This window comes from Manis pentadactyla, chromosome 6 (assembly GCF_030020395.1).
Source record: "Manis pentadactyla isolate mManPen7 chromosome 6, mManPen7.hap1, whole genome shotgun sequence".
NCBI classification, from domain to species: Eukaryota; Metazoa; Chordata; class Mammalia; order Pholidota; family Manidae; genus Manis; species Manis pentadactyla.
In genome coordinates, this window is record NC_080024.1 from 6092392 (window position 1) to 6105402 (window position 13011).

Here is a 13011-nt window from a genome sequence, read left to right on the forward strand (position 1 = left end):
ACAGGGCCTGTCTAATTCTGGAACACTCTGGGACTTAGAATATGTAGGTGGAGTCCCTTTTCCCTGTGCCACCATCCTTCCTCCTCAGTCCTCCTGTCTTGCATGTGCTTCCACACACTGCATATACATGCATATGCTCCCACCCCATCCCACAAGCTGTCCATTCTCCAGGACCAACATGCTGGGTGAGCAGAAAAGAGGAAGCAACGCTTATTCTCACTGGTGTGCTCTTATCTGCAATCCTGCAATTCACAGTCCAGTTAAACACCAAGGGTGATAAGTCTTCTGAAACCTCAGTGGCAAGAGAGTTCATCTGCAGATCACACAGAGTAAACGGGCTGTAAACACACAGTCACCACGGTAATGAGTTAATGACCTTCCTGCCTCACGTAGAGTTGTAAAACCTTGTGAGGCCTCTGTGCACCTGGGCAGTTTGGGGTCACAGCTCTGCCTTACAAGGAGGGTGCCGAGGTGCTGTCCAAGGATTTGCAGACAGTAAGCACTCAGTAACGCTTTTGTGTGCTTTGTGACTTCCCTTCTCCCTTTGCTCTAGGCCCCATGTCCAAGCAAGCAAGTGCTGAATCTGGGTGATTCTACCACTGTCTCCGGCCCAGCTGCCACGGTCCTGTTTCAAGACCTCAGTGTTTAACGCCCCCAACCCCTATCCTTCTGATTCCCTGCATCAGCTGACCCTGTGTGGACCCACCCCACCACCACCCCTGAAACCTTGGTCAGCAGCTTCCTGGGGCCCTGAGTGAAATTCAGACTCCTGGACCTGACTCTCCAAACTCCCTGGACTGGCTCCAGCCCACCTGTCCAAGGCCTTTCCCCTTTCCAGCACCTCCACTTGCTTGACCCTTGCCTCTGCCCCTTTGCCTCCAGTCGTATTGGGTCACTTAACCATCCTGAAGTAGGTTTTGGACTTTCCCACTGTGCTTTGCACACAGTAGACTCTACGACCAATCAGCTCCCTACTACTGCTTATTGTGTGCTTACGAAGTGCCAAGTCCAGGACTGATAGTCTCTCAGGGTAACGTCAGCAGCTTGTTCTGGGGATTTACAGCACTCTTTTGGGTCCACTTTCCCTTTCTTCCTCTTAGAACTAAGTGACCTTTACTGGTGTTGCCTTACATATCACACTATATTCTTTCCTTTGATACATACACAGAATATAGTGTCTCTGTCACCATATATATATATGTCAGATATTAGCGAATGCCAAAAATAAACAATGATCATGATACAGCAGTTTTAGTGGAAATAACCACTGTACCCCGTTGACCCTGGAGCTATGAACATGGCCTGCAAATTGTAATCATTTTGATATAGGAGACCAGCAGTTCCCAAACTATTGGCTAGGGAACCCTGGGGATACCCAAAATTTTTTTCTGGGAATTTTGCAAGGTCAAAACTATTTCAGTAATAGTGATATTTGCCTTTTTCACTCTCATTCTCTCCTAAGTGGACAGACAACTATCCCAGTATGTGACATGACATGGGATATAGCAACAGATTGAAAGCAGACACAGATATAAGAATCCAGCTCTCTTCTATTAAGCCAGAAAAAAATGCAAAGTGAAGTCACTCTTGACTAAATTTTTTGGTGCTGAAAAATGTTTTCCTATAAAAAATATAACTGAAGTCACTGTGAAATGGGTTTATTGTCAGGGGATTGCCTAGTTAATATTTTTTATTGTTCTAATTTCTAACGGAGTAAGTACTGATAGGTACAACCCACATAAACAAAAGGAAAAGGGTCCCCAGGGCCAAAACTTTGGAAAACTGCCCTTGACAAATGATAGGACCGTCCTTGAACTCTGGAGCAGATTGAACTCACTCCCCTCGCTCTTCCCTGCAGCAGGGCCCAGGGTAAGCCTGACACAAAGCCTCCTACAAGAGAATCATTTTCTAAGGCAGCCCTCACTCTAGTCCCAGTCCTGTTTGGAGATCACGGCAGTGCTGGGTGGGAGGAGCCCCGGGTGGGAGGAGCCCCGGGTGGGAGGAGCCCGGAAGGCGGGTCTCACGGTGGGCTCGAGGCGTCGGCTGCAGGCTGCGGCGTCGAGGGCCCATCCGTGGACGCCTTCACCCCCCGCGACCCCGCCGACGTCTGCAAGGAGTTCTTTGGGGGCCGAGACCCATTTTCGTTTGATCCCTTTGGAGACCCACATGCAAATGTTTGGAGGGGTCGGTGAAGCTCCCACAGAAGCAGAAGCAGACGGGCTACACGCCTTTTCCCCACCTTCGGTGACTGTTCAGCGTTTGGCGATGCTTTTCCCTCTTTTGATATCGGGTTGGCCTCTTTCGGGTCTCTGAGGGACGGGGGCCTGTCATCTGTGTCCACGTCACGTGGCAGTGGGGGGAGGCGCAATTTCAAATCCGTGTCGACTTCCACCAAAGTCATTAATGGCAAAAAGATCACCGCCAAGAGAACTGCTGAGAATGGCCAAGAACGGGTGGAAGTGGAAGAAGACGGAGACTTGAAGTCCCTGACAGTAAATGGCAGGGAGCAGTTGTCGCGCCCTGACACTACTTCCAGCCCACCTGTAACTGAAAGCACACGGAGGCGTAGCAGGGCGTTGTTTTGAAGATCGCAAGTGAGCTCTGCTTTCAGGACAACTGTACCTAAACTTCATAAACAGTTCATGGCGGCACCTACTGCTTCTTCTTGGGACCACACGAATAGGACCTCTGTTTGTCTTTAAATCTGTTGTAAATATGCGCTTTGCTGTTTATTAAATACAATCCAGAGGTAGACGGTGATTATTTTATAATGATAGACCAGAACGTTCGCCACAGCACCTCCAAAATCTCCAACATAGATTTCAAAAATGTCTTAAGAAAATGTCCTCTTTCCATTTCGTTTGAAATGTGAGGCAGGTACTTTTCTCTGGTTAATGTTGCCAAAATAATAATTTTCTCCCATTTATAGCACACAATAGTAAAAGATACGACTATATCAGTAGGGCTGGCTTAGCAATGTTTTTTAGTGCCACATAAATACTGGTGACATAGTAGGAACTAACCATTTGAATTGACTCTGAAGCCTAGGCTTCTAAAAATGGGTAAACCCGGCAAAGTAGATGTATTAGTTTCCTATGGCTGTTCCAATAAATTACCCACAAACTTGGTGACTTAAAACAGTACTCTTAAAGAGCTGGGAGTCAGAGGTCTGAAATCAGTTTCCTTGTACTAAAGTCAGTGTCACAAAGAACACATTCCCTGCAAAGGTTGGAGAGAAAAAAGTGAATCCCTCATGGTTACATGGTTGGTTAACAGTATCCTTTAGGGCCATTTTCAGGTCACTTGACTTTAGCAATAAAAATGATGACTGAAAATTTTAATACAAATCTGATGGCTAGCCTGTACTACCCCAGTGCCATGCTCAGGATGTATCTCATTTCAGATAAAGTTGACAAAAGGCAGGGATACTGGAAAGCTTGGAATACTGCTTGAGGCAACATATGCACATCTGAGAGACTCGCTTTCTCTCACTACGGTTTTCTTACCCCCGTGAGAACCCTTTTAGGCGTGGTGTGTGTGCCCTTGTTCATCTCTAAGGAAAGGTTTGCAACAGAGACTGGAAAATAAAAAAATCTATAGGTGGCAGATGTTCCCAAAGAAGCTAGAACAAAAATTTTGTTAATTTAAGAGGAAAACTTCCAAGTGTTCAGTAAGATCTGGTTTTAGGTTTACTTTGTGTGGTAGGCAGAAAAATGTCCACATCCTAACCCTGGAACCTGTGACTATGTTATTTTATGTGGCAACAGGGACTCTGCAGATGTGACTGCAACAAAGGATCCTGTGATAAAAGGATTCTCTTGGAGTATCTGTGTGGCTTGATGTAATCACAAGGGTCTTTATATGTGAAAGAAGCAGGTAGAGTCACAGATGAAGATGCTATACTGCATTACAGGAAAGCAGAAAATACCAGAGAATTCCCCTATCGTCAAAGAACAAAACTTGTTTAAAAAAGGGAAAAAGGAAACATGTGAAAAGAATGTGCTACACTAAATGTTAGGAATAAAAGTATACATACTGTGTAATGGACAGAGTTCTTACATCAAAAGCCATCAGTAAGGAAACTTTTATATGGTTTTGTTTTTAAGTTAAAAGTAGAGAGACTTCATCTAAATGGTCAAATGATTTTTGCTCAACGGAAGAAAGACAGTCTTTTTAACAAATCGTGCTGGGAAAACTAGATATCCACATGTAGAAGAATGAAGTTGGGGTCTTACCTGACACCATCTATAAAAATTAACTCCAAATGGATCAAAGAACTAAATATAAGACCTAGAACTATAAAACAAGAAGAAAACAGAGGATGAAGTTTGATGACATTGAATTTGCCAAGTGATTTCTTGACTATGACACCAAAAGTACAACTACTAAAATAGACAAATAGGACAATGAAAATAATTTTAAAAATTTTGAATTTGTGTATTTAAAAAATCAAGAGAGTAAAAGTCTCTAACTTTGATCTTTCCTATTTGGAGAGAATTTCCATAAACTAGAGGAGTCACACATAAGAGTACACCAAACCAAAATATAAAGAATGACAAAATCTCAAAGTGATAAAGAGTTTAGTGGAAAATGATAACAGTTCACCTATAGTGTATAATACTTGAGAATTTAAGTGTAAATGATGTTCATGTACCAAAAAAACTGGTATAAGCATATCTAAAGGTCTCCAGATGACATATCTTGTCCTGCTGTGCACCTTTTAAATAATCATAATAGATAATATTCATTGTGTGTTCATATTGACAATATTGAGGCCAGAATGATTAGGTCACCTGCCCATTCTGGTCATTCAGTTAGAAAAATGGGAGTGAGGATTTGAACCAATGCAGTTAACTCTACATAATATATTCACATAGAAAAACTTAAAAGAGCAAAAATTCCTTTTTAAATGACTTCCTGTTCTTCAATGTTTATAAGTCTAATAGAACATATATATTTTACAAGTGAATAAATGTATTGCATAAAGGAAAAAGAAAACCAAGTAGAATTGATTCCCTGTGGCTTTCGCAAAAAGAAATGTGATGTTAGAGTCCTTTGCAGTAATATTCACATTAATACAAAGAGGTATACAGAAGTAAAAGTACAAAAACTATAAAAGATCTACAGTCACAAAAGTTAGTACTAAGTGAACAGCATAAATAGGAAAAAAAAAGATGGCTATCTCAGTGGATAAAGAAAACAGCTCCCAAAAGGCCTTTTTCAATTAAACCCAAATATTCAGGGCTAAAAGCTGCCTCTGATGCTATTTCCTCCCATGGAAGCTTATGGGGGAGTTGGGTGGGTTTGGTGCTATGATTAGCCCCCTTCTAAGGAGACTGTCACCTTTTACACTGATTTCATCGCTGTTCCCACATTGACTGGGTTTACAGGCTCATAGTGTCATCTCTTCCCTAAGCCCTTCCACTCTCCTTTGATGACTTCAGCATCCCAAGGAGAAGAGCCATGTGATAACGCAGTCCATCCCTGGGACGTCCCCATATTACACGCCAAACACCAACTGTTGGTCAGAAAACGTCTTGTCAGCGCAGCTCATCTCTGGAAAACTGGACTCAATTATTTCTTTCTCCGATCACAGAGCTCCCATCTTTCCCAGCATGGTCTCCCTTGCACTTAGTTTTTCAATCTCTTTGAAACTTCCGCTTCCCGTGGGTGTTTGTGTCTCCTGTGGTTATACCATACTACCTTCCTAGGTAGGACCGCTAACAACTATCATGTCAACAATTACAATGCGCTAGTTCCTCTATCCTCCTAATGAACACCCACAAGCAAAACACCCGCTGGATCAGTTCCCAGTTCAATTTCTCTGTAACTGCACAGCTGGAGAAGAGTGCACAGCCGAGAAGACAGTGCCTTTACAAAAGGGACGATCTTGGTCGAATGACAACCTTGCTTGTCGGTCCTGTCATTGACCCTCACTTGTGCCTCTCATTTTCCTTGGTAACCAATGCAGAGCTTTACTCCACCACTGGAGGCCCTTTAACAACTTATCAAAGACTGTTAGAAGGATAATAAAAAGTAGAAATCTGTACAAAGATTGGCAGATAAGTATGCACTTGGAAGTAAGGTTTAAAGAAAATGTGCCCCCCTGGAACACTGATTGGAACTGATACAGACCTGAGATAAAGGCTTCCTGTTGGCACAGTTTATTCCCCCAATAAAGGCCATGTTTGGCATGATTGGCCTGGGGTAGTCGAACACGAAGTCGGCTCTGAACAGCCACACCAATGCAGAGCCGAGAACATCCACCAGCGACACCTCTCTTTGAAGAATTTCAGAAGCAAGGCTTGAATAAGAACCATAAGTAAATTGGCAAATGTGTATCAGGGCCAGAGGGTAGAGCATGTTCTTTACCCTTTGCAGGAATGTCATGTGGTCTGAATTTTGTGTTAAAAACCTAGGAACATATGAGTAAGGGTTTGGGCACTGTGTGCCCTCAACATCTAATTCACATGGAATGATGCGCAAAAAATACACAGCAGGAATCGATAGGTACTCAGCCAGCAATGCCCCGCATGGGAACACAGGATCGGTTAAAACCACATCAAAGGAAGTGTCATTCAGGTGCCTGATCAAGTCCTTGTTATACAGCAGATCCTTACAAGACTTGTAAAGGAGCGCACTAAAAGTTTTCATCATTGACATAGATTTCCAAAATGTCTTCAGAAAATGTTGTCTTTCAAAAATCATTTGACTCTGGCTTAACAAGAGGTGATCAAATTCATCCTGGGTGTATGGGACAGCAAAGGTCTTCAGGGTGAAAAAGTCCTCTCCCTTGATATGTACATTCACCTCTGGCGAAAGGACCACGATTTGGTGGCCTCTGGCCTGGAGCGCCTGCACGGCCTTCTTCATGCTGAGCCAGTGGCTGCCCTCCGCGGGGAACACCAGCACCTTCCCGCCCTCGGCCCAGGGCCCAGCGCACAGGGAGAGCAACAGCCCCGCCAGCACCGGCAGAGGAACCTGGAGTCCCGCGTTCATCTCGGCAGAAGCCACAGCAGCCGACTTTCCCGATCGGGCTGCGCCTCCTGCATTTGCTTTCTTTGTCTTCATTTTATCTTGGAGCCACTTTCAGAATGGCATGTAATTGGAAGGCAGCGTCCCCTCCTTGCATTAATCATTACAGAATAAATCTCTGCCAGTCTTTCACCTCTGGCCCTGCCCTTCTGCTCCCACCCAGAGACAGATCAATCTGCCTTATCTTGGAAAACTCATTTGACTTTGCTGCTCTCTCTCGGGGAACATTTAGTTCACTCTCTTGTTTTTCATCCTATTCCCAGAACAATGTTGCGGACATCTGTCTCGTTTGATCACCTCCCACTTCTCTCTTAACCATGTTCTGAAGGGCTGTGACTGAGCTCTGAGGCGTCACCAAGGCCCTAGTCCCGGCCATAAATGCTCTGCCACGTGTGACTTAGTTATAACTCTAGAACTCTTTACCCCCTTTCGTGGGTAAGTAACACGGAGCCCATCCAGAAAATACATATAACTTTGCTAAGACAGCTTCCTTTAAATAGGGAGGGGGATGCTGGTTTTGTTTCTTTTCCATACAAGGACATCTCTTGCGATGTTCAGGGAAGAATCTATTGGAGGCAGCTGTCCAGAATGGAAATAAGTGGAGGAATCCTGAACTAGAGGCTTGATGACAACAACAGAAAATTTGCTGAGAACTCCATGTTGACCTCATAAAACAAAGTGCTGTTATCTAAAGCAAGAACTAGGCCAGACAAGACAACCCTTAGCAATAACGGAGTAAGGCCAGAAAGCCCCTCCCCACAGGCCCTGCTCAGCAGGGACAGGAGGCAGACGTCCTCTGGCCTCAGATTGGGCCGTGTCTGACTTTCCTTCTCCTGGATGCTAATGGTTCCAGTGTGCTACTGTTTAGGGATTGGGGTACTCATAAACCCCGGCCTTTATTACATTGGGCAGTTTATGCTCAGGCTTTTCTCCAAGGTCATTTACAGTCCTAACTCCTGATAAGGACGGGCTCCGCCAGAACAAGAAGAGCTATCAAATTTATGGGTTCCTTTCAGAGGTTGGGGCCTTGTGCAGTCACATGGGTGGTGTGCCTATGAGGCTGGCCCTGCTCCAGAAAGCAACTCCACATGTGCTCAGCAGGATGCTGACATCGCCTTGTCCTGTGCACCCCAGGGACGGTGTGGGTGGGCTCCTCGGGCTGTCTTTCTCCCCGAGTGTGCTGTTCTGTATCCACAGCATCTGCCATAGCTACGTCCTGGCCCAGGCCCCCGTGACAGGAGACGCTGAGGCTTCCCTTTGAGAGGAGGTTACCTCCATCAGGGATCCACACTGAGAACAGATGCCCCTCCCAACCCACCCCGGGCAAATATGTGCGTGCAGGACACCTCCCTCGTGACCCTAGCTGCCACTGTGCAGGGAGCATTCGGTGTGACCATTCTCTGTAGGCTAGGAGGCCAGATCCTGGTTTGTTTGTTTTTTTTAGAGGGCATATCTTATATTTATTGATCAAATGGTTGTTAACAACAATAAAATTCTGTATAGGGAACTCAATGCGCAATCATTAATCCACCCCAAGCCTAATTCTCAACAGTCTCCTATCTTCTGAAGCATAACGAACAAGTTCTTACATAGTGAATAAGTTCTTACATGGTGAACAGTGCAAGGGCAGTCATATCACAGAAACTTTCGGTTTTGATCCCGCATTATGAACTATAAACAATCAGGTCAAATATGAATATTCGCTTGATTTTTATACTTGATTTATATGTGGATCCCACATTTCTCTCTTTATTATTATTATTATTTTTTTTAAATAAAATGCTGAACTGGTAGGTAGATCTAAGATAAAGGTAGAAAACTACTTTAGTGTTGTAAGAGAGCAAATGTGGATGATCAGGTGTGTGCCTGTAGACTATGGGTTAATCCAAGCTAGACAAGGGCAAGAAAACATCCACGGATGCAGATTTCTCTCAAAACAGGGTGGGAGAGGTTCTAAGCCTCACCTCTGTTGATCCCCAATTTCTCACCTGATGGCCCCCCTGCGACTGTGCCTGTCTTAGGTTGTTCCTCCCTTGAGGAATCTTACCCGTCTCTGGCTAACCAGTCATCTTCTGGGGCCATACAGGGAGATGTAAAGTTGGTAAGTGAGAGAGAAGCCATATTGTTTGAAAAGGTTAGCTTTTTACTTCTTTGCAGATTTATGCCCTGTGGCTTCTATGCCCAGCATTTGTCTTGAGGTATCTTTACCACTTGGAGGAATTATGATACTCGGTGAATTTGATATAAGGCACAAATTCTATTTAAGGGTTGTAATTAGGAAGGAAGAAGAAAAGCTATAGAGGTAGCAGACGGAAGAAAACATGGGAAGATTGATTATTCATTTCACATATCTTCTTGTAGAGTAACTTAAACATGTATAGGTTTTAAACTACTAATTAAATTGCACACACACATTAACATAATAGGAATACAGTTACATAACCAAAGCAGATCTATAATTACCAGCCATCTCCAGTGACGCCAAGAAAACCAGGTAGGCACCCTAGGCATTTGTGAAAATTTGTCTATGATATGATAGATATTGTCCAACTGAACTTGAACAGTCTGAGAGAAATCAGACAAATTAAAACAGCCCATTCCTGGGAACTGTTCACATCCCTTATGTTCTTTTAACAGTAGATAGTCTCTAGTTGTAAGATTTTGGAGCGCTACAACTTGCACTTCTCCTAATTCTTGGTTGAGTTCCAACAGTGTAGATCCAGTCAAATTTGTTGTTTTACTGTATGCACAGGCCAGCTTAGGTATCTCCTTCTTCATTCCAATGGCAAGTCAGATCCTGGTTTTCTTAGTTCCTTTCCAACACCAAGTTCTCCACTCTCTTGTTCTGGATCCTCTTTCTGTCCCAGCCACACAACCATATGTTTTTCCCAAGTCACAGTTTCTGTCCTACTCACAGGTCAAATCCTATTTTTTTCAATCCCAAATTCACTCACACAAACAGCCATGCAAACTGGCTTCAATGCATAGGAGGGAAGCTGCTCGCATGACGGTGAGTGGGAAGGTGACGTTTGTTGCTGCGGAAGATGCTTTTCTTATCGTTAGCAAGGGAAGCGGCCACGTATCCAGACACCTCCATACCTAGAGGCAGAAGCACCCAGCTCCTGGCTTACTTTTCCTTGGTTTGGTGAAGAACTCGGAAGTCTCTGTCATACAGCGGCAACGGCAGTGGGCGCCTGTCAGACGGTGTCCCAGGGCACCATCTCCAGCGTCCCTCACTGTGATTGTCTGCCGCCTGTTTACAACCCAACCCGACAGAGATACTACAGGCCAGCAGGAAGATGCGGCATAGCGACGGGGCTGGTCATGGTGGTGGTATCTTCTCTGCTCTGATTAAAGATACAAATCTAAATGGAATAAATGAAGAGGATGGAAAGATTTAACATTGTAACGCCCTTGATTTTTGTCCTAAATTGAACTAAAAGTTTAATGCAAACCCAAACAAAATCTCACTGGGATTTTTAACAAGACCAAAAAATATTTTCAAATTCACCTGGAAGCATTTCTGGCTTCTGGTAATAAAGGAATAGCTCCCATCAGACCAATGCTCCCACAAATAAGATTATAAATTCTTGCAAAATGTTTTTTTAACATGCTGTCCAAAGGCACTAGAGAGCAAGCAAAATCAGGCAGAAATGGAAAGGGGAAAGGAACAGTGTATGAAATGGGAGTGTGAGGGTAGCCGAGAGCCAGAGCAGAATTTCCCTGCCCTTCTTAGCACCCCGTCTCAGACTGCTGCCCTCACCTCTGCACAGGTCCTTCCCATTCACAGGGACACTGTCCACATCCCATTTGTCCCCATTTGCCAGTAAGTGTCCAGCACCTCAGTCACCCCCAGCCCCAGGGAGGACACACCACCCTGGGACAACGGGGCTGCCAAGCCCCTGTGTTTCCACCCTGCCATCATGAGTGCCCTTGGCAACTGTGCTCTCTATACCGTACAGCTGAGCCGAGTACCAGGCACTGGTTACCAAGGTAGGGCAGCAACTGCACATAGAAGCACAAAGAACATCACTATGCCGGCCACTGGGAATAGAGGTCAAACACCTCTGCCCACTGCATCTTGTACTCAGAGTCCCCAAGAACACAACCGAGCCCAGCCGAGCACCGGATGGAAGCATGCCTTAGCCACGGAAGAGACACCGGAAGGTCCGCTCCGATGGAGGGCACTGGACACCAACGGCCGGCAGGTCTCTCCTGACGCTGATGCAGAGCGATTTGCCTCCGCGCATCCCTTCTGCACCACAGTAGAAAGACCCCAACCCGTTCCTCCAGAGGACAGTTATAACAGCCGAGTGGGGAACCGCATGAGGGAGACTACCTTTCCCAACACCCATTTTTTATGGCTTTTTGCATTTTTATGGCTTTTTCAGCTATTATATCAACCCCCTAAAACTTGTTCCCAAGCGCTTTGATGTCCCCCGCCAACCCCTGCATAGAGGCATGGGGATGGCAGGAAGCATTCCTAATGTTAAGGGAAAAATATGACTTGGGAGACTTGTACAGTGGGCGAGGGCAGGAAGCAGGAGACTGAAAGCAAAGAGGGGTGTTTCCCTTCCTCTAGGGCTACTGTAAATGTGTCCAGAACTGGGGGACTTGGGACAACAGAAATGTATACATCCCACATTCTGGAGGGCAGAGTCCAAGTCAGGGGTCAGGTGGGCCATACTCCCACTGAACCCCTGAGAGTCTTTTTATGCCTTTTCCAGCCCCTGCCTGGTGTTGGCTGTCAGTCCCCGGTGCCCCTTCAGTCACGTGGCTGTCTTCTCCCTGTGCGTCTTCACGTTATCTTCCTTCCATGAGCAGCTGTCTCTGTATCCCAGTTTCCCCTTTTTATAAGGACACAAATCATATTGGATTAGGGCCCAACCTAATGACATCATTTTAATGTGGTTTTTGCTCTGTAAAGACCCTGCTTTGAAATACATCACATCCTGAGATACTGGGAGTTAAGACGTCAATGCATCTTTTTGTTAGAGCTCACAATTCAGCCCATAACTAGGGACCAGTCAACACGGAGCTTGTATGCCAAACCAGACGCCTGGGCTTCATGCTGAAGGCTGGGGCAGTCACTGAAGCGGTGTTGCATAGCAGCCAGGTTTGTGTTCCTGAAATATATCACATGCAGGGAATGATTTAAGGGGTCGACCTGGACCCAGGGAGTTCTGTTCAGATGCCATTTATACAAGGTGAGAGCTTGAATCAAAAATGCAGCTGTGTTGAGGCAAAGCAAACGTAAAGGGCAGTCCTCGGAAATGTCCACTAGGGGATGCCTGCAGCAGACAGGCCAAAGGAGGGCCGGAGAACGCAGGGGCGGATCCATACAATGTACTTAAACTCTGAATAGGACACAGAGATCTATGTATGATAGCATATTTATAAGATAAACGAATAATGAAAAATCTGACATCTAAATACAAAACATCGTAAATTGTATGCAGTGTGGAAAACCACTAGGAAATGATTCATCCCAATAACCCCTCCTGGACTCTCACAGGCACTTGGGGTGAGGCCCCACTCCCAGCTTTGGGATAGAACATGTGACCTAGGCTTCAGCCCATCGGCACTTCTCATGCCTTTGGCCGGTGATTACTGCAGACATGGACATGTGCCTTAATCAGGCAATAAGGCAGAAAACTTTATTCAGAATCCTGCGTAAAGGACTCAGGCTGGAGCTCCTGCTGCTGGGGTATCATGGCCCTGAGTAGGCAGTCATCACCAGGAGAGCAGACCCAAGAAACAGAGATGGAAATGGATCTTGGTGCCATGGTTTGATCCCTACAGCAAGCCGCACCTAACCAGATACACCCTGAGATTTTCCCAATATTTGAGTTAATAAAATTGCAAGCAACAGAAAGTCCTCCAAGAAATTCATTGAGTCCAGAATATCATGGGGGTGTCCAAAGAGCTAATGTGATCATAGGTTGTATTGATCCTATTAAATGAGTGGGGTCAAGT

General features: G+C 45.2%; 1 protein-coding gene and 1 long non-coding RNA gene across 2 annotated transcripts in view; one reads left to right on the plus strand and one right to left on the minus strand.

Moving 5' to 3' along the window:
* Positions 1-13011, plus strand: part of LOC118917171 (uncharacterized) — a 93134-nt gene that overhangs the window by 42306 nt on the left and 37817 nt on the right. The window lies entirely within an intron of this gene.
* On the minus strand, positions 5982-7359 carry LOC130684032 (UDP-glucuronosyltransferase 1A3-like). The gene has a single exon (XM_057503411.1). It carries the CDS (start codon positions 7069-7071, stop codon positions 6088-6090), a length of 984 nt encoding a protein of 327 aa, XP_057359394.1. The 5' UTR covers positions 7072-7359; the 3' UTR covers positions 5982-6087.

What these genes read in the sequence shown, in the direction of transcription:
- LOC130684032 (XM_057503411.1), bottom strand. Translation starts at nt 7,071, where the DNA reads ATGAAGACAAAGAAAGCAAATGCAGGAGGCGCAGCCCGATCGGGAAAG.